The sequence below is a fragment of the Leopardus geoffroyi genome, chromosome B1, assembly GCF_018350155.1.
Source record: "Leopardus geoffroyi isolate Oge1 chromosome B1, O.geoffroyi_Oge1_pat1.0, whole genome shotgun sequence".
NCBI lineage: Eukaryota > Metazoa > Chordata > Mammalia > Carnivora > Felidae > Leopardus > Leopardus geoffroyi.
The window spans coordinates 102382900-102408705 of record NC_059327.1 but is presented as its reverse complement, the minus strand read 5'-3'; the positions used below and the strand labels follow the sequence as shown (position 1 = coordinate 102408705).

Here is a 25806-nt window from a genome sequence, read left to right as displayed (position 1 = left end):
AGCCGCCGAGCTTTGATGACGTAAATTTCCTGCGCGTCCGAGCGAGCCGAGACGCGTGAAGAGGACCAAGTTCACTTTTCCCTGCGGATTCCGGTGCTAGTGTGTCCTGTGCTCCTACAGCATGAAGGAGACGCCACTTTCAAACTGCGAGCGCCGTTTCCTACTCCGCGCCATCGAAGAGAAGAAGGTAAACGGCCCCGGGGAACTTCGCGGTGCGTGGATGCTCTGGTCGCCCGGCCGCTCCTAGCCTTCCGGCTTAGACGCGCAGAGCTGGCCTTCGCAGGCTCAGGGAGGCCCTGGAATGAACCGCCGGTGCGTTCCCCCAATCCCTAAGGCTCTCCCCGCCCCCTCCAGTTCAGTTGAAGGCTGGAGTTACCCCAGCGACTATTAGTGCCGGGGCACGTAGTTTCCACTCTCCTATGGGGAGTGGTTAGTATCCCACGTTTCTCCCAAATGTTAGGCCGTGGCATAAAGTAGCTGCTCAGTAAATATTTGATGAAATAATAAACGAATGAATGTTGTGCTTGCAGCGGCTGGATGGCAGACAAACATACGATTATAGGAACATCAAGATCACGTTTGGAACAGATTATGGATGCTGTATTGTGGAACTTGGGAAAACAAGGTATAACAAAGGATTCAAATTATTTAAAAGCGCAATAAGGAGAAGTTTAAAAGAACCTTATTGTTTGTTGTTTACAAAGCAGCTAAGAAGTGTTGACAGACTTCTTTGTTTCGTTGCCAAGATAAATATATTTTCTTTAATGCAAGAGTTTTTGGGTTTTATAGTTACATTTAAATTTTTAATCATATATTAAAAAAATTTTTTTTTAATGTTTTTCAATTTTGAGAGACAGAGAGACAGAATGTGAGCGGGAGAGGGGCAGAGAGAGGGGGAGAGAATCAGAAGCAGGCTCCAGGCTCTGAGCTGTCAGCACAAAGCCCTATACGGGGCTGGAACTCAGGAACTATGAGATCATAACCTGAGCTGAAGTCAGACACTTAACCGACTGAGCCACCCAGGCACCCCAGTCATATTTTTTGTCACATGAGTGTCACATGGTTTTCTTATCTTTTCAAGTCATATATACAGCCAGCAGTAATTGCCCTGAGTTTGTAGTCCTACTTTTCTCATTTTCCTGACACGAGAATTAGGTTTTTAATACTCGTTTGGAAGCTGTGAGGATATTGCTCAGATGTTAGCCAGATGTGCCATATGAAAACTAAGAAATCTCAAGTTTTCATGCCATCTTGTTCAACAGATATTTGTTTTAGAAAAGAGAAGTAAAGATCATTGATCAAAAAAATAAAGTATATATATATATATATATATCGTAATAAGATGTTTTTTCTTGTTATTTTTGGGGGTATGCCAATATGTGTTTAATTTCTGTATATACTCTATTATACTTTATACATAATTTCAACTTCTAATAACATACTGAGTATGTTATCACTCAGAGTAAGATTTAAACTTAATTGATATCTGTTTTAGGTTTTATTGTTAATTGGAAAGGAGATATATTTAGTTAACAGATTTGTACTTTATCTTTGCAGAGTTCTTGGACAGGTTTCCTGTGAACTTGTTTCTCCAAAACTCAATAGGGCAACAGAAGGTATTCTTTTTTTTAACCTTGAACTCTCTCAGATGGCTGCCCCAGCTTTTGAACCTGGCAGGTATTTAATTAAATCTTCTTTTAAAGCTGCTTTAGCCAGATGAGAACCTAACAGCAAGCTATTGTTTTAATACCTGGTGTTATATTTCATGACTTTATCCCATTCCTATTTTCATAGGCAGTCAGATCTCTTGGTGAAGTTGAATAGACTCTTGGAAAGATGTCTAAGAAATTCGAAGTGTATAGACACTGAATCTCTCTGTGTTGTTGCTGGTGAAAAGGTGGGGAATATGCCCAAAATTATTAATCTTAGTTGAGTATTGTAGATTCATGGATTCCTATATCTATAGTCTTATTCTCAGCTTCTGTTAATTTAGTTTTATACCGATTCACTTCACTTCAAATGTCCCTGAGTGCTACCCATAGAACTTCATATCGTCTCTCTGAAGGGACAGTAAACATTGGTGAAAGCATCAACTTGGATGTGTGTAAAAATTTCTTATTCAAAGAACTTGTGGTTTTTCATATATTCTGATTTATTTTCTTATGTTCTTTAAGTGACTTGATAGAAGCAGGTAATGTGTTCCTTTTTCATGAATGAAGAACTGAAGAACAGATTAAATCCTTTTGTATAGGTTTATTGACATAAAGGGTTACATAGGGGGGCAGTGGTAGGCGGACACTGGAAATAATACTCTCAATAAATTGTGCTGCATAATGATTTTAGAACTTTATTCTTGATTAGGGTATTTTGACTATCTTTTTGACTATCTTTGAATAGGATTCTTCCTATTTGGATTACTTGTAGTGTTATTAAAATATTAAATATTTTTGACAATATTAAAATATTGTCAATAAAACCTAAGAGTTTGAGGTTTTAAAGTTAGGAGACACAGTAAAAACATTTAGGCTTGGGGGTGGGGAAATTTTAGTTTTAATTGTATAGTGGTTCTATTTATTTAGAGTATATATTTTACTGTTGTCAGATGACTCAGAAAAGTGAACAATTGGTACGTCAGATGTTGGCTAGGCTTAACATTTTTTAAGTATTTTTTTATTGATAGGAGGAGTAACTGCATGTTTTAACAGCAAGAGAAAAATTTGCACACAATGTTACTTTTCCTTATATATAGCCACTGGTTGTGATCAGTTAGGATTTATTTTTGTTTTAAATTCACATTCAGGTTTGGCAGATACGTGTGGACCTACATTTATTAAATCACGATGGGAATATTATTGATGCTGCCAGCATTGCTGCAATTGTAGCCTTGTGTCACTTCCGAAGACCTGATGTCTCTGTCCAAGGAGATGAAGTAACACTGGTAAGCTTCCATGATATGAGCTAGGCTTATTCCTGTCATTGAGTGAATATCCTTGAGGTGCAGGCAACTTATTAGTGAATTCTTACTATAGATGGTAATTAGGGATGTCCTAAAATTGATAAGGCCCAAATGATACATGGTCAAAATTGTCCTTGAAATCTCTTAAATCTCTTGTATTAAAGTGTCAATAAAAGCACACCCTAACTTCGTATCTAGAATAAAACCAGATGACTTTTTCTTGGGATTGAGCATTAGATGAAGTAGTTGGCTTAGGGACCACATGTGTGAAAAAAACCATGATTCTCAGCACACTGAGATACTTGTGATTGTTACTCTGGCCAAAGTCCTTCAGAAACAACTGGAAGGCTTATTAAAACATATGCTAAGTTCTACCCTCAGCAAAGGGGAGGGGTAGGATCTACAAATTTGTACTTCTAACAAAGGTCCCAAGTGATACTAATGCTACCAGTGTAAGGGCCACATTTTGAAAACTGTTAACTTTTACTATTTCCGTTGCCTTTCTTTTTTGCTCGATATGTCAACTTCAGTTCCTATGAATTCATGCTGGAATGATAAAGGTACACTGTGGATGGTTTGAGTCTTGAAGTTGTGAAAGTAAATATCACATGCCTAAATTTCTGAGCAGTCATTCATGTGCTGCTTTTACGCATTAGACTAGAGGAGACTCTTTAAAGATTTAGAAGTAGAGACAAAGGTTTATTAATAGAGACATGTTCCCTGAGATAAGGGAATTGGTATAAGAAAGTAAAATAGAAAGATTAAAAAGTACTGTAGAGTTATTGCTGGTGGTAAAGTAGAATGGAACAGCCACATTGGAAAAGATTGGCAGTTTCTTAAAAACAAGTGTCAACCTATACAGCCCAGCAATTCCATACCTAGGAATCTACTCAGGAGGAATGATAATACGTTTTTAGTAAAAGACTTTTGTGTGAATGTTCATGGTAGCATTATTCGTAATAGCCCCAAATCAGAAACAATCCAAATGTTTATGCACTGATAAGTCTAAAAACAAAATGCGGTGTCCATGCAGTATCCATACAGTGGAATACGATTCAGTAAAAAGAACCAGACTGTTGATACGTACTACAAGATGGATGAAACATGCTAACTTCAGAGGAAACTGATGTAAAAGACAAAATTACTTGATTCCACCTAAATGGAAAGCTTGGGGCTGGGAGTAGGAGTGAGAAGTGACTGCAGACAGGCTCAAGGAGATTTGGGAGGTAATGGACAGGTTAAAAAACTGGACTGTGGTGATGTTACATAACTGTAAGTTTACTACAAAGTGAGTAGATATATACTTAAAATGAGTGGATTTTATGGTATTTATACCTCAATAAATTTTTTTTGTTTTGTTTTTGCATAAAGTTTTAAGGAACGAGTGGCAAAGTCAAACATAATTGTAAAAGAGTTACTTAAGTACTGAGGATTAAAGGGATTTCATTTTTTATTTTAATATTTGATGTGCCAGATATTTTTTATATGTTTATCATTTAGTGACTAATTATTAAACTTCTGTTTCCAAACAGTATACACCTGAAGAGCGTGATCCTGTACCGCTGAGCATCCACCACATGCCCATTTGTGTCAGTTTTGCTTTCTTCCAGCAAGGGTAAGTCTCATTCTTATCGTGGACTGAAATTATAAATGCAGCTAGGACTTTTATGTTCTGTTAAAATGTGCTATGGACAAATGAACAAATACCTCCTCTAATATTAAAGCACCTTGTAGGTTTTTTTTTTTTCTTCTTTGTAAGGGCATTAGTTGACAAAGAGCCTTTTCAATAGAATTGACAACACTTTTCATAGGATACTTAAAAATTTACTGCAGGATGGTGATGCTAGAGACACAGGTGTTAGGAGAGTTGTGTGCTAGGCCGTAAGTAGGGAAAATGGGGTGAGAATTACTGTGGATTAATGGAAGACAGAGGACTTTGGAGCATGTTAGAGGAGCATATTAGATGGAGTGGTTATAGCAGCAAGTCATAGGGGGAATGGTTCACAAATGGGGAAAAAAAATCTAGTTTTCTTCATTTCTCTAGTAGTTTCTTCACAACTCACTGCTAATTCTTCCTACAACAGAAAAACTGGAGTTGTAGGTCCATGTAATGGTACCTTTAAATGAAAGCTTGAGCCTTAAATCTCTTCAGAAACAAAGGGAGATATAAGTAAGGTATTTGAATAATTTTATGAATAAAACTAGAGAAAAGCTTTCAACTTTTACTCATTGTAGTGTAGAATTTCATTAGTGGGAAAATAGACTGTCCAGTAGAAATACAACATGAGCCGTATATCTAATTTTAAATTTTCCAGTAGCCACATTAAAAGTAAAAGGAAACAGGGTTGCCTGGGTAGCTTAGTCGGTTAAGTGTCCGACTTTGGCTCAGGCTGTGAACTTGCCGTTAGTGAGTTCGAGCCCTGCATCAGGCTCTGTGCTGACAACTCAGAGCTTGGAGCCTGCTTCAGATTTTGTGTCTCCCTCTCAGTTCTCCACCTGCCGCCTGCCCCCCCACTTGCACTCAGTCTGTCTTTCTCTCAAAAATAAACATTAAAAAAAAAGAAGAAACAGGTAAAATTTTTATATATATTTTACTTATATCGAAAATATTAATATATAATATCTTAAAAATTATTCGTGAGATGTTTTACATTCTTTTAGCTCTACTAAGTCTTTGAAATCCAATATTTTTCACTCATGTACATCTCAATTTGGACTAGCTGCATTTCAAAGGCTCAATAGCCACATGTCACTAGAGACCAACATTACACAGTGAGGAAATAGTATTTTTTTAAAGAGACATTAGCAGAACCTGGAAAAACTTCAGAGTATAGGATACCAGGGAGGCTTTAAAATTAACCAAATTAATGTTATCTAAGTTTTTATTAATGAGCCACAAGTCATTTCATCAAAGTGATAGCATTAGGTTTAGAATATATATTATTTAAATAAAACCAATATGAATTTAAGTGGTTTTACTCTAATAGTTATTGATACTCACTTACCATTCATTTTGTCCATTAAAAAGTAGAATTCTCATCTCATTTCATTAAAGTGACTCAAATCCACAGGCTCAGACCTTCACTGTGTTAAACTTTATTAATGCTATCTTTTAAAAATGTTCATTATCTTAAAATTGACAGGCATTCAGCCTCAGATTTGCTTAGGTCTATTTAACATTCATTTCAGTACATATTTATTGGTGGATCCCAATGAACGAGAAGAACGTGTAATGGATGGCTTGCTGGTGATTGCCATGAACAAGCATCGAGAGATTTGTACTATCCAATCCAGTGGTGGGATAATGCTGCTGAAGGATCAAGTTAGTGCTTTGATTAATGTTTTATTAATAGGTCTTGGGGCACCTGGGTGGCTCAGTCGGTTAAGCATCCGACTCTTGATTTCGGCTCAGGTCATGGTCTTGTGGTTCATGAGCCTGCTTGGATTCTCTCTTCCTCTCTTTGTCCCTCCCCCACTCTCCCATCTCTTTCTCTCTCTCAAAATAAATAGACTTAAAAATTAAAAAAAAAAAAAAAAAAAAAAGAACAGTTCTTTTTAGAAGCTTTTTCTTGTTTAACTAAAATCCATCAAGGATGTTTTCAATGTTTGATTCTAGGGTATGTTAGAATCTGGTTTCAATATTATCATTATGTTCCTTTGACTGGTGGCTGCAAGGGATCCTCCTTTCTTCCTTCCTGCTCCATTTATGGCCGTCCAGAGTCTAGCCCTTCTATGCAGAGGAACATTTTTTTCCTTCCAGTGAGGAAAGAGATTCATATCCCTATTCAAAAAAAAAAGTGTCCAAAAAGTAGAAATTAGGTAAAAAAGATAGTTTTACTCTCAGAAGTTGGGTACAATAAGCAGTAGTTCTCAAATACAGCTACATATCAGATTCACATGGAGGCTTTTAGAAGATAGATCAACATATAGCATATAGCACAGGTGGGGCAGAGGCTGCTTTAGTTGGAATTCCAGTTCTGCTTTATACTAACTGATCTTTTACAAATGATTTAATATCTTTGTGCCTTGGCTCCGTTATCTGTAAAATAGGGAATATTGACACCTTGTTAAAAAAGAATGCAGTAAGTACACATGGATATATCGCACTGTGTAGCATTTCTTAAGTATGCTGTAAATGTTAGTTTCTATTACCATTATTAAGACCATTACCAGATCCCTATTTCCAGAGATTCTAATCCATTAGGTCCCTGAGGTCTTGGAATCTCTGCTTTATAGAAGTTTCCCTGGGGACACTGTAGCCATAACTTGAACTAGTGCTTTGTGGATCACTCACTCACACAGCAAGGTAGTTAGTGCATCCCTGAGTATATAATATATGTCTGTGGCTTTTTCAGTGGTGTCTTTTACACTGTCAGGGAAGTTTTTGGTCTGTTTTCTTAATATGATAATCCTTCAGATATTTTAAAACAATGCTCACATTTTGCATTAATTTGTGTTTACATTGTATTTTCATATTTGAAAAGGTCAGGCTTATAAAGGTAGAAAAACTGTTCTCATATGCATAGTTTTGTTAGAGAAAGCTATGTAGTTTGGTGTCTTTAAATAACAGAATTCACTTTTATAAATAGGTATTGAGATGTAGTAAAATAGCTGGTGTGAAAGTATTGGAAATTACAGAGCTAATACAGAAGGCTTTGGAGAATGACCAGAAAGTTAGGTAAGTTTAATTTTTTTAGAACTAAACGTTCTAATCTATTATTTTTATTTTTATTTTTATTTTTTTAATTTTTTTTTTCAACGTTTATTTATTTTTGAGACAGAGACAGAGCATGAACGGGGGAGGGGCAGAGAGAGAGGGAGACACAGAATCGGAAACAGGCTCCAGGCTCTGAGCCATCAGCCCAGAGCCTGATGCGGGGCTCGAACCCACAGACCACGAGATCGTGACCTGGCTGAAGTCGGACGCTTAACCGACTGCGCCACCCAGGCGCCCCATAATCTATTATTTTTAATAGATTTTTCCATTAATGACTTTTCTTGCACAAGGGTAACCATGTAATTTTCACACTCCATCATCCATTATTTGTTAATCTAATTTGAATATACATACTACTTAATATTTTTTGAAAGTTGATGGAACTGTTATATTGTATTCCAATTTAAACATAATCTGTATTGAGAAGCCACAGAATATTTTTCTGTAAAAAATGAACATTTTTTTCAGAAAAAAGAATCTAGTAGCCCAAATTAACAGAAGGAACACAAACTGGGGTTGGTTACCATCTCTGTTTCCTACTGTGTGACATTAAGCAAGATCTATAACTTATCACTTCAGTATTCTATAATATGGGAGGTAGTACCTATTTGGTTAATACCTATTTGGTAGAACTGGTTTGAAGATTCGAGAACAATATACTTTTAAGCACTTAGCATTTGCCTGGCACATGGTTCAGTAAATGGTAATTATAGTAACTTTTTTATTTCTCTTGATAAGCATAATAAATTGGTGAGGTTAAGTTAGTCAAATAGCTTTTTTCTAATTTTTCTCCTCCATCAAAAGGATAAAATGGTTAACTTTTCCCTTCCTGTTTTCTCTTCCCTCTCTCATTCCCCCCTTTTCACTTGTCTTCACCCCCAAATACAAAAAAAAAAAAAAAAAAAAAAACAAAAAACACCCACACAGGAAAGAAGGTGGCAAGTTTGGCTTTGCAGAGTCTATAGCAAGCCAAAGAATCACAGCATTTAAAATGGAAAAGGCCCCTATTGATACCTCTGATGTGGAAGAGAAAGCAGAAGAAATTATTGCGGAAGCTGAACCTCCTTCAGAAGTGTATCTTTATTGGGTGGTTTTTTCAGGAACAGAATTCATACCACTTTTGGCGTCATTAGGTATATGGGAAGGTGTGCATACTGAAGTTTGTTTTCTGAAACACTGCTTTGTTAGAGAAAGCATTTAAGATACAAGACAGTGATTAGTTATATTAAGCCCTTGGTGTAACATCCACCTCTTTAGCTATCCTACAAAAACAAGAAATCTTCTATCTTGACGAGTTCACACCATTTTATTTTTCCTTTGGAAAATGTTTTTCATTTATTTTGAGAGACAGAGGAAGCAGACGAGCGAGAGAGAATCCCAAGCAGGCTCCACACTGTCAGCACAGACCCCTATATGGGGCTTGAACTCATGAACCAAGATTATGACCTGAGCCAAGATCATGACCTGAGCCGAAGAGTCGGACACTTAACTGAGTCACCCAGGTGCCCCTGGAAAATTGTTCTTTAATCTGAATGGCATGGTCAAGCATTTTATATACTATAAACATTGTTCTTGGAAATTATTCATCCAATTGCCAAATTTATTACTACAACTGTTAAAAGCCAGTATGTCTTGGTGTTTCTCACCATTGTTTCCATAAAATCTTATCTGTGTTACATGTTTTTTTTCTTTATTGGTCAGCCATCCCGTAGCGTAGCTATTAGTAAAGTTTTTACATACAAACTTGAGGAACACTTCAGTCTTGAAACCTTTATTCTCATCTTTTTTAACACTGCATCAAATAGCAGTAAAGTTTTCTTAACTTGTTACGTGTTTCTAAACCTGTGCTTTGGACTCCTGGAACTGCCCAAATTGGAGAGGGAATAGAAAACTCCTGGGGTGATCTTGAAGACTCTGAGAAGGAAGAGGATGATGAAGGTGGCAGTGATGAAGCTATCATTCTTGATAGTATAAAAATGGACACTAGAGAAGTCTCCAATATTGGAAGTCAAGGTAGGTAACACTTTATTTACGGCTTTTATGTAATACATGTGAATCTTCCTATTGTAGGGATCTTATTTTTGTATTAGCAGTTCTTTTTTTAAAGGGGATAAATATTTTGTGATTTAAATCTCAGTTAAGCTGTTGATGCTAAACTACTATATTACTCCAGTTCTTTTCTAAAACAATGTGCTTATCTTTGTGGAGTAGTGGTATTCTGGTATGTAGTGGCATTTTTAATAATTTTTTTCTTTTGTATATATATCTGAGCCAGTTTTAAAGGGAGGCTTTTCTTAAAGATTTCATTACTACATGCAGTTTTTCCTTTGTAGTTTCTAGACTCAAACATAAAAAGTCCGTATCGTTAACATCTGTTAGAGTAGTACTTTCCAAATAGAACTTTCTGTAATGTTAGGAATGTTTTATATGTACACTGCTCAACAAATATAATAGCCACTAGCCACATGCAGATACTGAGCATTTGAACTGTGGTTTGTGACACAAGAATTTTAAATTTTAATTTTAGTTAAAATTAAATAGCCGTATATGGCTATTGTATCAGAGCGGTATTAGAACATACAAAACTCTAGAATTACCTGGAATACTGTAGAACTGAAGAAAATTGTTTTTAACCTGTGGTTATTTTTACTGTTAGGAAAGCCAATTTCTTGCTTGGCCCATAATAATCACAAAATTTTTTTTTTTCTTAATGTAGTAAAAACAAATCATACAAGTTTGGATGTAGGAAGTAGGCTGGCAGAGAACTAAAGGGTGCATTTACTAAATCTGGCTGAAAAAAATAGTGAAGGGGATACTGTTTACGTATATAATATGCATAGCTGCCTACTGTCAAGGAATGAAATTGCCTATCAACGTTGCTAAGAGCCTGCTAGGGTTTTTATAAGGAAAAAAAAATCCCCATTGATTGGGACCCTTAGGTTTTTATTTACTGTATTTTTACACCAATATAAGCTGCTTGAATGCAGGGACTGTGAATGAATCGGTAGAATTTCATGTCATTGCATATAGATCAGCCACGCTTTTAAATGCTGCATAGAATTGTAGGTTTGACAATAACTAGGTTGGCCTAATCATTCCCTTATGGATAAATGTTACCACTTTCTGTTATAGTGCTCCAGTAGGCATCCTTGCATATGCCTCTTTATAGATTTGTGAAATATTTTTCTAAGATTAATAAGGTTAGTGCTAAACATTCAGTTGCTGCTTTGAAGAATAGTATTTTCAACTGAATAATCAAAGTGGACCTAAGATAATTGGGAGGATAAAGCAGGTAAAGCCTTTCTGAAGCCTTTCTCCTTGTGGAACACAAGGAGAAACTAATTGAAAACTCAAAGACTTGATATGCCAACTGGGAAAAGGGTTAATTCACATTTTATATATATCGTTCATTAACTAAGGCTTAGGAGAAAAACTGGTCAAAGATAAAGAATACAAACGGCCAGTAACATTATTTCATAGGCAACCCTAGTAGTAACAAAGGAAATAAATTCAAGGCAAAAGGGGATGTTTTCTGACTACTGTATTAGGCAATATTAAAAATGTCACCATTGGCAAGTGTGAATAGGAAGATGGCTTCTTCATATACTTATTTCTTGGGGTATAAATTGGAACAGTATTTTTGCAGAATTTGGCAAAATATCTTTTAGAATGTGTATGCCTTTTGACCCAATAATTCTGCTTCTAGGTATTTTCCTTCCAGTGTTGTTTCTAATAGGAAGTTATATAGATTTTTTTCTCCTATTATGACATGTATGAAATGTAATTATATTGAACACATATAATTGTCATGTAATTACAGAATTTTTAGGAAATAAAGTAATGTTATTTTTCAGAGCTCCAAGGAATTACTTAAGGAAAAGAACCAAGTAGTTCTGTAAGCCTCCACTCAGAGTAGTTTGGGATATTTGTACAGAAATAGAATGTTAGAACTGCTGACCTAAACCCATGTGGAAAATTTCTAAGAGATTATTTATATTGTTTCCTTAACATTTTCTTAAGATGCCCCCATAGTACTCTCAGACAGTGAAGAAGAAGAAATGATCATTTTAGAACCAGACAAGAATCCAAAGAAAATAAGGTAACAAGTTTCTGATTTATTTCAAGTGTATACACATACTCAAGACTTTTCTGGTTTTATTCTCATCTTATCCTACTATAAACAGACACCCCCTTTTTAATTTGAAATCCAGCTGTTCTTTCTGTGGTTTCTTCAAACTGAGATTTAAAAACATTAGGACCTAATTCTATAAAACTGGATTACTTTTAAAGTAATACTGCATTTTATTCTCATAGTTGGCAAGTGTTCTATATTCTACTGGAAGAAATAAGGCCTCCTATTTTGGAAAAAATAAGGCCTCCTATTTTGGTAATCCAAAATTAACGAGCAAAATATTATGAGTGTGGCAAACCACCCATGGTATCAGCTTGTAGTGCTAATACTGTTAGTAAACTGTTAATTTATTTTATTCACAGAACACAAACCATCAGTGCAAAACAAGAAAAAGCACCAAGTAAAAAGCCAGTGAAAAAGAGAAAAAAGAAGAGAGCTGCTAATTGAAGCTCACATAGTTGTATATTTGTGTATATAACTATTAAAAGGATATTTATTCAGTGCTAATAACTTTGGGTATTTTTCTCTTCACAAATCCATTATAAAATCTAGTCAATTCCATAATAGTTTTTTACATTATGCTTTAAAATAAACCTTTTGGACAACTTAACAGGTTTTAAATAACTATCACTTCAGTAAAGTGTAAAAGTTGATGAGGAATGAAAAAGCATTTTCATAGTGTGTACAAAGAGCTGAAAGATTCTCAGGATCATCACAACAGATAAATAAGCACAGATTTATTCCAGATATGCTTGGATTATGCGCAAGTCACCAAATTGATCCAGTGGCTTAGGAAAATGGATGCTCAAACTTTTATCCGTTTTCCTACACAAGAGAAGCCTTCCCAGTCCCCTTCTATAGTAAATGAAATTAATTTTTCTGAGTGGTACCGTAGTCAAATCAAATTTGACTTACAAAACCAAATTTTCTAAATCCATTTATTCTTATTCTTATTATTGTGCTGACAGCTGGCATCATTAATACTTTAAACCACTTAAAATTAGCCAAATATCTCAGATAGTTACATGTACAAAAGATATACAAATTAAAACCATTTAAAAAGTAATAGATACCATAATTTGTACTTTGATCCTAACTTCTGTATTCAGAAATGATTGTAAAGATTAAAACCTTAGAAAAAACTGTACACCATATACTTGGAGTGATTTACATCTTAGAAAGCAAAGGCAGTCTTTCACTGTTACACATTTAGTGTCTCTGGTGGGTTGAGGAGAGAAACACCATGATACCTGGAAGTAGGGAAAAAAAAAACAACTGTAAATATTCATTGGGTAACGGGGCTCATGGAATGATACATATACTAGGAACTCAAAAATGCTGTTTGTATGCTGATTGAGTTAATGGTTAAAACATGCACGCATACCCGTTCCTCTCCCCTCTTTTCCCTCAAATGCAGGACAGAAAGGGTAACTACAGCATACTCAGAACACCTGGCCTACTAAGAGAACAGTTTCTTTTTTTTTTTTTTTTTTTTTTTTTTTTCAACATTTATTTATTTTTGGGACAGAGAGAGACAGAGCATGAACGGGGGAAGGGCAGAGAGAGAGGGAGACACAGAATCGGAAACAGGCTCCAGGCTCTGAGCCATCAGCCCAGAGCCCGACGCGGGGCTCGAACTCACGGACCGCGAGATCGTGACCTGGCTGAAGTCGGACGCTCAACCGACTGCGCCACCCAGGCGCCCCTAAGAGAACAGTTTCTTAGGGAGGCTGTGTCTGTTTTGTGAATCCTTTGATAAAGTTAAAATGTCAGGCGTCCCAGAATCATGCAATAGCCTGGAAAAGCAAGCTTCTTTAGTACCATGTTAATTCTTACTTTGAACTTTTATACTTTTCCCTTATTGACTGTTGTGCGTGCTGTGGTGCTCTGAGGTAGGTCTGGTGAAGGTCCATGAGGCAAGGCTTAAGACTTTCCAAGGTATATCCAGTCTTTTGAACTAAAGATTCAGGCTGCAGAGAAGTGGGTAGAGAAGCACTGAGTTTTTTTTAGGAACAGACACCAAACACAATGAGTTAGTAGTTGGCATTAAGCTGGAGTTTTGTTAAATTTCAGGGCTGACACCTCCAGTTAAGAAATCTAGTTTTCTCAAGTCATTATTCCATCTTTTATGCTGACTTTGGTCAATTTTTACTACTTTCCCTGCCAGCAGCAGGTCCTATGGCCTGATCCTTTAAGCACACCTTTCAAATCCAAGTAATAACTAAGCTTTCTACCTAACAAACATACATTACCAAGCAGGTAAGACACTTTAAACAGTGCAGAGTTTTTGAAGTTTTTCCAGGTTAGTACCTCTAGTCCACCATCTCTTGTATAGGACAATTATCTGACTTAACTGACACAAATATTTAAGTTGCAAGGCAGAAGTGTGAAAACATCGAAATACATACCCAGCTTTGTCCTGTGACTGTGTAGAGTGCTAAATGAAAGGCTGCTGCAGCAATAACTGATGGCAAATACTTTAGGTATGGGTCAGCATCTATCAAACTTAATTCTCCCAAAAACTGCAATGAAAATGTAAATATACTTTATGATCACAAGAGCTCTAGAATTCAAACCTCAAATCCTTGCCTTCTGTCCTAATATTTTCCTGTTTTGAAGACTGGCTCTATGGCAACCATAGGAAAAAAAAATTGTCACAGCCCTTATTATCTTAGTGTTTTGCTCCCTCTTCATTCATCCTGTATTTTTTCCTCTTTTAATAATTTTTAAAACTCTTCTGGCTACCATTTCCCAAGACTCAATCCTCATTCCACTACTCCTACTTACTTTCCCAATTCATGTTACCTTTCACCAATGGTAGGTTCTCTTTATACTATAGCATTAATTTGTCCCCTAAATACTAAATCCCTTGACCAAAGCTATGTAATTAAACTGTGTGACCTAAGAATCTTCATTCAACAAAATGAAAAGAACTTACCATTGCTAAACTTTCAACTTTGCAGTTGGCAGACTGCTGATGCAGAAAGTATTGGGTAAGAAACTGATTTACTGTTGGTGCAGCTAGGTCAAAAGCAAGCACTTTCAAAACTAGATGCTCCATTCTCAGGACTTGTTTCTTGGTATAGGTATCATCTGTAATGTACACAAACTCTGCTACTTCTGGGGGGTATATTTCTTCAAACTTTCTACAATGAAAGAAGTTTTAAGTAATCAGTCTTTCCAAAAGAGAAACAAGCTGTTTATCTAATTTTGAAGTCCCTTTAGCAGAATACATGGAATGAGTCCCAAACCTACACTCCACCAGTTGCCTGTTTCCACTGATTTTGACCGTTACCAGCAGAGACTAGATAGATGCTAAATGAAAGACCCAAATCAATACAGGACTCATGGGATATCTGTCCCAATGCAGTCAAATAAGAGGCCTAAGAGTTCCCAAGAGGGTAACAATGCCAGAGTTCAAGTAAATGAAAATTTAGGAAATTCTTAAAAATAAACATTTTTAGTTTTTAAATTTAATTTCCATGTCTTAAGAAGATATGATTTTATGCCAGAAAGCACTTTTTGATGGAAGGAACCACACTTTTTTAAATTTGGTAGTCTAGTCCAAGTGTATTAAAAAGTAGCCAGTCTCCATCTTTAAGGTACCCTGGAATCTAGATCTGGGAAAATTAATATCCTCAACTAGTTTCCACACTGTTTCATGCTGCTACCCCTAAAGTAGTTTCCAACTCTGCCTTGTGTATATTAAAATGTCAGTGTTAAAAATCACAACCTCTTCCTTACACAGAAAGGTACCAATCACTTAATCCAACAAACCAAGTTGGACTTACGAGGCTAACAGCATAGCAGCAGTGCCCACAAGCTGAAGTTTTCCTCTCAACACAGACATCGATGAAAGGAACCTATCAATGTAGTTCACAGCCAAATGCAGGGTCTCATTCTGTAGTTTATATTCTTCTCCTACTTCAACTAACCAGTCCACAAGGATAGCCCTCATACTGTTAGTGATGTCTGGCTGTTTCTTCATGTAACCCACTTTAGGCTTACATTTAACCTGTTGAGAAAGTTACTTAGTATAATGTTAAAATTACAATTAGATTATTCTACCATTAACAAAGATGCCACATACCAGAAACATCAGTATAACATTAGACTAATTCACCACCAGTTAAGGAACTTAAAAACATCCTCTCAGTTTCATTTTGCTACAATGAGTAAAACCGTATAAAAATTGGATTCAGAGAGCTGTTACCTCCATTTCCCTAAGGTATGTGTGAATGTCCTCATGGTAGTCTGGGACTTCATTGACACTCACTGGCTTTTCATCGTCTAATACAATTGATATGTCCATAGTATGTGGTGACTCTGGGAGAATACAGAAGTATGATTAAGTTCATTGTTTAATTTTCTAATTAATTTAATAGCCAAAACTGCCCTTGTAAGGAGTCCCATATGAAAGCATTTATTTCATCCAACTAAAAAGGGCTGTTCATGAAAAAGTACAAAGAATAGTTCACTGTGGTTTTAGTACCTCTCTCCACTTGGTTTTAATCAATAAGAAAAAATACTAATAGGCCACTAAAAGGAAAATGAGTTTGAAGATCAAGTACTATGTTAATATTCATATTGCATGAGAAGTAAGAGCAGATGGCACAGTGATTCTGTTAGGACTGAGTTAAAATCCAAAAAAGTCTGGAGATATTATGTAGTATTTATCCTGAGAGTTTGCAGACCCCAAAGTCTGACATATTCAAAGTACAATCTAGGCAATAACTAAGAAGCAGTGCTTCTATGAGTGTATGAATGAGAAAATGAGGTTTGTTACAAGCAGTTCAAACAATTTAACACTACAGTCAACAAGTGATTCATGTCTGTAACTTTAAATTATCTTTTAAGGCAAAGAATATCATTAATTATTCTTTTCACTTCAGGGTTCACTTTGAGGTTAAAATTTGTGGCAAATTTTAAATAAAAATACAAACATTACTTTATTTCCAAAGGCTTTTCCTGCAATTTCTAGACCACTTCTCACAGTAGAACTAGAGACTAAACTTAATGAGTTGCCCAGTGACTCAGCAGACCTATGGTAAAGAAGTTGCATAAACTGTTGGCAGAGCTGTCTTTATAGCAGCTACTTTTATTTTTATGTGGTTAAGTGCAAAGCCATGGTTCAATGCTTGACTTACAGTAGAATAATGTCCCTCTCTGGTATCAGACTGGATTTACAGAAACAAAATTTTAAAGCTATAACAGACAGGTGCCTGGGTGGGTCAGTTAGTTAAGCATCTGACTTCAGTTCAGGTTATGATCTCGCCATTCATTCAAGCCCTGCATCAGGCTCTGTGCTGACAGCTCAGAGCCTGAGGCTGCTTCGGAGTCTCCCCCTCTCTGCCCCTTCCCTGCTCATGCTGTCTCTCTCTCTCTCAAAAATAAATGTTACCTTAAAGCTGTAAGAGATGTTAGATATCACAATATTGAAAGCTGCATCCTTTTCAAATACTGAGTGGTATGTACAAAGTGAGTCTTATGAATACAACTGAAATCTATTCTCTGGAAGCAAGTGACATTTCCAGGGTCAGACTAAAGTGTTTCAGATCTAATTAAATTGATGTGATTGGCAGTATACGGGAAGGGAGGAATACCCAATTAGGATTTATAGATCACTAGGTCAGCATATTAGCTGTGAAATCTGAGACGAGTCACACACTTTCTAAATTTTGTTACATTAAACCAAGTTCATAAATGTGCTAAGGATCAAGTAAGAAAATGTCTTAAAGTACAAAATAGCATTAATGCAGCCTATTTTTTAGTTTTTTAAAGAAAGATTATTATTATTGTTTTAGAGTGCGGGAGTGACCCAGGGAGAGGGGCAGAGAGAAAGGATCTCAAGCAGGCTCCGTGCTCAGCAGGGAGCCCGGTGTGGGACTTGATCCCACAACCCTGGGATCATGGCCTGAGCCGAAATCAAGGGTCAAAAGTTCAATCCAGTGAGCCAACCAGGCTCCCCCAGTGTATTTAATAATTACGATTACATTGATTTGATACAGATGTTCTTTAAAACTTACCAAAACTACCATCCATTGGATAATCAAGAGGTACCAGTGGTTTTCTTGGTCCAGATAAAGTAATGGCTGAATTAAAAGCCAGGACATTTTCATGTTCTGTTTTTTTAGGTTCAGCTGGCCTCTTTTGAGTCTCTTCTTCTGCTTCATCCACATGAATGGTAAATGCAGGCTGTTTACTGTTTGCTTTCCAGGGAGGAACAGTGACATGCTCATCATTTATAGGAAGATCCTTAAGAGGTGCAACCTAAAAAGAAATAAATATTTGGCTTTGAGCCCGTTGAATGGAGTTTTGGTTTCTTCCCCTTATGGGTCTCAGTGTCTGCTTTTTACTCCCAAATACTCAGGAAATTAAACTGGGGCAAAGTCCATGCGGTAAAGTTTGAGTGGCTGAAGAAAGGGATGTTCAAATTCGTTACAGGCATTCCTACATAAGTTATAAAAAGAGTCACACTAAGTGGAAGATACAAAACTAATCAAGGCCACAAGATGGGTGGAGGGGCAGGCTGAGAAATGACAAGTTTAGGAGAGCCGGCAAAGAGGTGTCGGTTCACTACTTTCGCCCAAGGGTGGAGCAACCGAGCAAATGCGGCAAAATGGCGGAATTTACTAAAAGCAAAGTATTTTTTATACCCTTTCTTAAAGTTGAGGTAATCTTAACCATATGGAGAGGGGAAGGAGGTCCAGATACTAGGGCAAGGCCTGGGGTTTAAAGCGGCGAGAAAAGCGCGGACACACGTAGGACTTGATTAGGGTTTGGTTTGACCCCCATTATCTATAGAAAAACATCCCCAATAAACAGCAGACAGGCAACATAACACAGCTGGCGAAGAGAGCAATGGGGGAGAAGCTATTAAGTGGCATCCCACACGCCAGAAAACTAGGGATCAAGGTGACTCAAGACCCAGGACTCCCTTTAAAAAAGCTCGGAAGATGCTTTCTTGCCACGCTCCTCGGCCTGCTAAACCTCGTGCAAAACTCCCGCTCGGCCCACCCTCCTGCAGATACCGCTCATCTCTTTACCCGTCGTGTCTTGGGCCTCTGCTGCGGTGCTGGAACGCGCGGATTCCCAGCCTTGAGTACGGCCAGCCCGGCACGAGTGCGGGGCTGCTGGGTGGGCGCCACCTTCTCAGGGTTGATGTTCTCCTGGTCCTCTTGGAGCTCCGTATGCTGCAATGCTAGCAGCGCCGAGCCCGCCTCGCGGGATGCAGGCCCCGGCGCGGAGCTGCCCAACATCACTGCTCCCGGGGTCGCGGCGGAATCAGCCTGGGGCGCCTAGCGGCGTGTACTCCGTCCCGCCGACCCCAACAAGAAACGCTCCAGCCGTAGCAATCCGCCGCAGCCCGGGCCAGCCTGCCCGCTTGAGATCAAGGAGTTCCAAGTAAGTTGAGAAAGGCGTAGGCAGGAACTGCCGGGCGTGGAGGGCTAAAGACGCCCCCGAGATGTCGCGAGCAGCCCGCCGGAGCGGCGGCTGTTCATGCAGTTCAAGTATCCCGCGACTATTGAAATGAGCCAATGGAAAGGGCCGACGCTCGTGACGTCACTCTGGGCGACACAGTCGCAGGCGAATGAAGGCGGCCGTGAAGGCCACGGAACAGAGGCGGAGAAACGCCGAACGGCGGCGGGAGGGAAAACGCCTGCGCCGAGCGAAGAGGCGGGTCCCGAGTTTCTGGTGACTTTAAACTAGGCCACTAGGTGATCCCTGGGCTCTGGGCTAGGGCTGCCTCTTGGATAAACTGAGTTAAACTTAAGCAGTTATTAGTGAGCCACCCCAGTCGTTAGCTGTGGAACCTTCAGTTAGCCTGCCTGGTTTCCCAAGGTCTAAAATCTGACCCAGCCACTTACTGGCCTGGTAGTCGTGGACCAGTTATTTAATGTCTCTGATCCTCAGTTTTCTTATCTATTAATTGGGAGTAATGTCTACATGTCATACGGCTCTCATGATTATATAATGAGTATAAATCATTTACCCGCTGCTAACGTAATAACTGACACTCAAGTGGTAGACTATAATATCTTACCATTTAGGTGTTTCTTCAGTCATGCTTTTTAATTTACCTAATGAAGATGCAATTAAGTAAGGTGCCACTTTGAACTGTTGATATCTATATAATAAATATATATATGATACGCATCATATATACATATGATACATCATATATGATACATATATATGATACATCATATATATAACATATATATAAAAAAATAGTAATGTTCTACAAGAAATTCAACTAGACAGTCACTGATTTTGATGAATATTTTGCCAAGCTGTGGCAGCCAACAAAAAGCACCAGTGAAATTCTAGTGACCCAGATATAATTATTTGTTCCATTTAGAAATGAAGGTTAAATATAATAAAAATATGACCTTATTAAAAGAAAACTCTCAGTGATATGTGACTTTAACAACTTTTCAAATTTAATATACAAGGCTTGCATATAATAAATATAATGGTATATGATTAAGAAGCATTACTGTTTTCTGACAAATTCATGAATGTGCCCTTCTTGAAAACATAAAGAATAGCTTATCTCCATTATAATCTTTATGCCATTTTAAAACAACCTTTAAATACAATATTTCCCTGAATATGACAAAATGTAAATTAAGATTAATGAATAAAACTTCTGTATTCTGTAACCTTAAAGTCGTATTTCCCTCCATATATGATAAAAAGGTAATCAGTGGATCCTAGTACAGGAAAATCTAAGAAGCCATCACTATTTCTGCACTATTCACATATAGTACATTTGTACAGCTCTACTGGTTACAGGACATCAAATTAAGATCCCTTCAATCTGTGCAAGCTCTGCTCATTTCCCTGGCCACTATTTATAGCACTGGGGCAACTCAAGCATTTCACAAACTGAGCATGGGTCATAAAAACATTACCTAGCAAAAGTGAAATCAGTTGCAAATCAATCTCAACTCCTAGAAAAAAATAATTGGTAAGTTACTTCCACTAGTTAACAACGTATACAGTAACCAGGACACAAGTCAGGCAACATAACTTGAAATCTGGTCCCAGTTTTACAAATCACAGCATGTCCTCTTTATCACTTAACCTCACAGAGAATTGGTTTTCTTATAGACCTGACAAAATAATATGTATTGTGAAGATCAGATGAAGTAATGTATGTAAATACATTTTGAAAACTTTAAAGCAATTTATACATGTGTGTAGCTTGTTATATATTTGAATAGATTTTTATTTTCCAAATATTTCTCAATTTAAAAGTTAAAACATCCACTTGCAAAAAATTCATTAACGTCCCTTATAATCATTCCACTTGTTTTAAAATAAAAATTCCTTTATTTTTAAAAAGCTCCATTTCTCAAAATAGAAGCACTACTAAAAGAAGTCACATCTTAAATATTTTTAGATGATATTAAAAAGCATTTGAAATAAAAGTGTGTACAGTTAGCATGTCCTGTATTTCTGTTTTAACATACTTTGTTTAAAAAGACAACTCTGGAACTTTACCTTGTTTATATATTTCATGCAGCCTCAAAGAAAGCAATCAATGCATTTTGATCATAACTGTCCAGAATCTCCAATAAAAGAGGTACTTTGGTTTTTACATTGGTGCCTTTGAACTTGAACTTATCTATGAAAAGATCGGTGATCATGCCTATAAAGAAAAATGTTAATTTCCTATCATTGATTAGTACTAATTTCTAACACAGTACTTAATGAAAGTAAGTTATTACTTGAAATTCTCTAAGCACTCATAATTGTATTATTTAATATACAAGGCTAAAGGGATTGATACTATAAACAATATTTATTTGGGGGATTTTCTTTTTAAAGTTTATTTTGAGAGAGAGATAGCCATCAAGCAAGCAGAGGAGGGGCAGAGAGAGGGAGAGACAGAATCCCAAACATGCTCCATGCTGTCAGTGCAGAGCCTGAAGTGGGGCTCTAATTCATGAACTGTGAGATTGTGACCTGAGCCAAAATCAAGAGTCAGACGCTTAACCCCTGAGCGTCTTATTTGGGGTACTTAATTTGGGGTGCCCTTATTTGGGGGTACTTTAAGGTAAGTTTCAAAACATAAATCATTTGGCTAATAATCCTCTTAACAACTGGTTAAAAGCTACTGAATTCAGATAATTAACTCTTGGCCAGTTCTGAATTGCTTTTGGTATATATAACATCACAAGTGGTTTATTTTTCCCACCAAGCTGGCCATTTTGAGATAGTGTAGACAGATTCTGTTTTTAACAGCTGTATTTGAAATAAAACATTCCATCAATATATTGACCATTCTTGGGATTTATCCAAGACATGTTTCAGAATTTTTTATATTTTAGAAAGATAATAAAAGGAACATACCATATATGGCATAATATCCAAGGGGAATAAGTGGCAACATCTGATAACAAAACAGAATAGTGTTTCTGCAACAAAATATGTAGATAAATATTCACATTAAGTGGAATAAAAATGACTATAAATAACCCCATGCCAGTTTAAGTAAGGCTTGTCATTAAATTATTAATTCAGATCGAGTCAAATTTGCTACCAAATGATTTATGAAACAAGCTTTAGTTTTCGAAGCTTTCTGGATTTTGGAACTGGTGGTAAGAGATGGTTTTTTGTACCACTCATCTTCATGTGTTTGCCATATTGTAAATATTAAGATATTAGATATTGTTATAGTTTGTGAGCAAGTCCCAGGGTAAAAAATAAATTCATTAGACAGGCTTAAGATCAGTGTGGATAGATGATACCAATTGACTCTAAAAGATTTGGCATAGCGCAAACAGCATGCAGTTTGGGGTGAGGAAGTTCTAATGCAGGCTTTGCCACTACGAATGTGACAACAAATTCTTTAGTCTCAGATTTCAATTTAAGAAAATGTAAAAAATGAAGATAACACCATCTATCTTGCAGAGTTGTTGTAAGGATTAAATATCCCACCTGATTAATAAAGATGTTATAAATCAATAGGTGTGCTATACACATAGGTCTTATATAAAGATTGCAAAATAAAAGAAGTTTTCCTTAAGCTGTTCCATTCTTCCTCTTTCTCTCCTTTCCTTCACATCTCCCTCTTGCTCTCACGTTTTTCAAGACAATTTGTGAAACATCCAACATGTCACCACCAAAGCAAAAAGAGTTTTGAACTATAAATTTATAGCACAATGTATCATTTATTACATTTTGCCAAAAAAATACTAAATGCTGCATTTTGATATTTCATAGTATCAACAAAACCTGAAAATTATTTGTGTGAAATACAGCCTACATTTTAATGCTTCATAGGTTATATTCACTTCACACCGGGTTTCTTCATATACAGAAATTAATTTACTGCATTACACCTATTTCACTTTTTTACTTTCATTCTACCCAGTAAAAATATTAAATATGAAAACTAATTTGACAAAAAATTTATGCAATAAACTAGTTGTCACTGGTTCATGAATGCTGTAATCTTTGCTTATCTTTCTGCCCATTTTCTCTCACATGATCCTTCATAAACAGTAGGAAAGGAATATGGCAAGGTTTTCTAGAATAAATAGTTCACTAACCATAGAGTCTTTCCAGATGTGCAGGTTGCTTTTTGTATTCTTCCTGTAGGTGATCTGCCTCTTCTAGAATACAGCGATATTCTGGTATCAGAAAGTTTGTATTTCCTTCATGAACCTGCAATTCCTTATTTAAAATTAAAAACAGAAGCACTTTAATGTTCAAAATTCCATCCAGTGTAACTTTAAAGTCTTTACAATTTTAGAAATCCCATCACAATAAAACAATGATTGTGAATCCACGAAATACATACTTACTTTTAAAGCATCAATTAATTGCACTTTCTTAGCCAAAAGCAACTGGTATTCCAGCTTTGGGTGGATTAGCTTTAAAGTGTGTTTGACTGATACTTCATTTATCTCTAGAAGAAGTTGATCCAGACACAATTAGGTAAGTCACTTTGATCAGAAACATTGTTACTGTTAACAAAAATACCCCTCCAAAATAATTCATTTTTTCTTTTTTTTTTTTTTTTTTTTTTACCGTACGATATGTTGAGGTTAATTTTCCTTTTTGTAGCTTCTTTAGAGAGCACATCTTTTAGGATGGATATAGTAGAAATGTTGTCAGATTTAAAAACTCCTTCTCCTTTCCTATAAAATTAATATATTTTTAAAAGAACAGCTTTAGAAGAAAATATAGTAATCAGGTCCAGTGAATACATATTTTGTGACTAGGAGCTGGTTTTTAAAATTCATTTGATTTTAGATCTCTTTATATACATATCACATTATTAATATAAAGCATATTTAAGTGCGTAAACTTTTATTATTAAATTCAAGTTCTGAACATAATTGTGAAACTAAACAAGATGTTAGATATATGCCTCTTAAACATGACAATTACCTATAAGTTCTTCCTTAAAGCATCTTTCTTTACTTTCACTAATAAGATTTCCAACAACTAACCCCATATGTATATAAAATGCATTTATAATTGCTTATTTACATGATTTTCTTTGATGTAATCACAAAATCACAACATGACTACATTCTTCGTTCTCAAAAGAAAGCTGATATTAAACCTAAGAGTAATATCTTTCATTCTTCCATGCCCATCATTTATTGCCACTTATTATGCACAGAGGACTCTTCATCTTCTTTACAGAACCATTTCTTTGTTCTCTTACCTTTCTCAATCCATATATAGTTGACCCTTGAACAATGTGGGGGTTGAGGTGCTGAACCCCTGCACACTCAAAAATCCGCACAGAACTTTTGACTCCTCAAAAACTTAACTAGCTGACCAGAAGCCTTACCAATAATATAAACAGTCCATCAACACATATTTTGTATGTTATATGTATTATATACTGTATTCTCAAAGTAAAATAAGAAAAAAGAAAATGTTACTAAGAAAATCATTAGAGAAAATACATCTACCATACTGTACTGTATTTATATATATATTTAAAAAAATCCATGTATAAGTGGTCCCATGCAGTTTAAACCTGTGTTGCTTGAGGGTCAACTGTAGTCTCACTGGCACTGGCCTCATCCCCATTTGTGGGACTTTCGAAGGAAGCATTTAGCAGTGTATTCCAACCTCATGGCTTTATACTGACACTCAATCCTGGGGCTTTTATTTGGAACTATTCAGAAAGAGAGGCTCTAGGATAGATGAAAAGATAGAAAACTGGATGGAATTGCTGGTAGCCACATGGCACTTATTTGAAAAGCCAAAAAAAAAGACAAAAACAGCTGAGTAATGGAAAGAGACAGTTTTGATGATATCAGGTAAGCCAGGAATCCTGTTCTGCCTGAGGCAGATTACTACTAGACTTTTAAGTTATATGAGCTAATAAATTCTTTTTATTTGGTTAAGTCTTCTTGTATTTGGTTCCTTCTTATGATAATCAAGTTTCCTAATTAATACATATACCACCTTTCATGTATTAAATGCTGTCTTTTTATTTGGTTTTCACACACACCAATAGTTTATATTTACTAGTTGTAGACAAATGCTAATTCTTTTTTCTAGAAAGGTGAATCCTACATACTATATTGATTTCAATTATGTTTTAAAAATCATGATATTTTCACTAATATTTAATTTTAACTGATGATATTTAATTTTAAACACTTAACAGTACCTGGCACTGTAGAATGACTCACATGGTTTATCTTCTTTTAATCATCACAGCTCAACAAAGTGCTATTATTTCCGACCCCCAAAAAAGAAAACTGAAGCTCAGAGAGTTAAATAATACAGCTAGGTCAAATAGTTGGTGAGTCACAGAGCCATGAATCAAACCTAAGTATGTTTGCCTCCAAAGCACATGCTTCTATACTTTCTCCACATAAATGTATTTTATTTAGGCACCTAAAAAACATTCATTGAGCAAAGCCATGTGGTAGGTACTTGGAGGAAACATACAAAGATAATTAAGAAATTGACTCTGCCCATGAAGAGCTTAAAGTCTAATTTGAAGAAACAAGT

At 36.3% G+C, this 25806-nt stretch overlaps 3 protein-coding genes and 1 long non-coding RNA gene across 6 annotated transcripts in view; 2 read left to right on the top strand and 2 right to left on the bottom strand.

Moving 5' to 3' along the window:
• Positions 1-36: 36 nt before the first annotated feature.
• EXOSC9 (exosome component 9) lies at positions 37-18113 on the top strand. Of its 2 annotated transcripts, none has more exons than XM_045468579.1 (12): positions 37-187; positions 531-625; positions 1558-1677; positions 1795-1897; positions 2801-2938; positions 4489-4571; positions 6146-6278; positions 7546-7634; positions 8601-8747; positions 9505-9686; positions 11694-11772; positions 18023-18113. In XM_045468579.1, exons 1-12 carry the CDS (start codon positions 122-124, stop codon positions 18033-18035), a joined length of 1248 nt encoding a protein of 415 aa, XP_045324535.1. In that variant the 5' UTR covers positions 37-121; the 3' UTR covers positions 18036-18113. The 2 variants fall into 2 exon arrangements, with proteins under 2 accessions (XP_045324535.1, XP_045324526.1); XM_045468570.1 differs by lacking the exon at positions 18023-18113 and adding an exon at positions 12168-12315.
• CCNA2 (cyclin A2) lies at positions 11769-19423 on the bottom strand. Its single transcript, XM_045468587.1, has 8 exons — positions 18852-19423; positions 17832-18075; positions 16019-16131; positions 15597-15820; positions 14744-14951; positions 14214-14327; positions 13642-13775; positions 11769-13055 (listed from the first exon to the last, which is right to left on the bottom strand). Exons 1-8 carry the CDS (start codon positions 19062-19064, stop codon positions 13007-13009), a joined length of 1299 nt encoding a protein of 432 aa, XP_045324543.1. The 5' UTR covers positions 19065-19423; the 3' UTR covers positions 11769-13006.
• LOC123593077 lies at positions 19400-25580 on the top strand. Its single transcript, XR_006710107.1, has 3 exons — positions 19400-19523; positions 21338-21397; positions 25510-25580. It is a non-coding gene; the product is annotated as an uncharacterized LOC123593077 (long non-coding RNA).
• Positions 20228-25806, bottom strand: part of BBS7 (Bardet-Biedl syndrome 7) — a 36311-nt gene continuing 30732 nt past the window's right edge. For both annotated transcript variants that reach the window (XM_045468558.1, XM_045468549.1), the window contains 4 exons: positions 23851-23960; positions 23625-23728; positions 23370-23493; positions 20228-21463 (listed from right to left, as the gene is read on the bottom strand). In XM_045468558.1, coding sequence (XP_045324514.1) covers positions 21330-21463; positions 23370-23493; positions 23625-23728; positions 23851-23960 — 472 coding nt within the window. In that variant the 3' untranslated portion in view covers positions 20228-21329. The remainder of the gene's footprint in view (positions 21464-23369; positions 23494-23624; positions 23729-23850; positions 23961-25806) is intronic.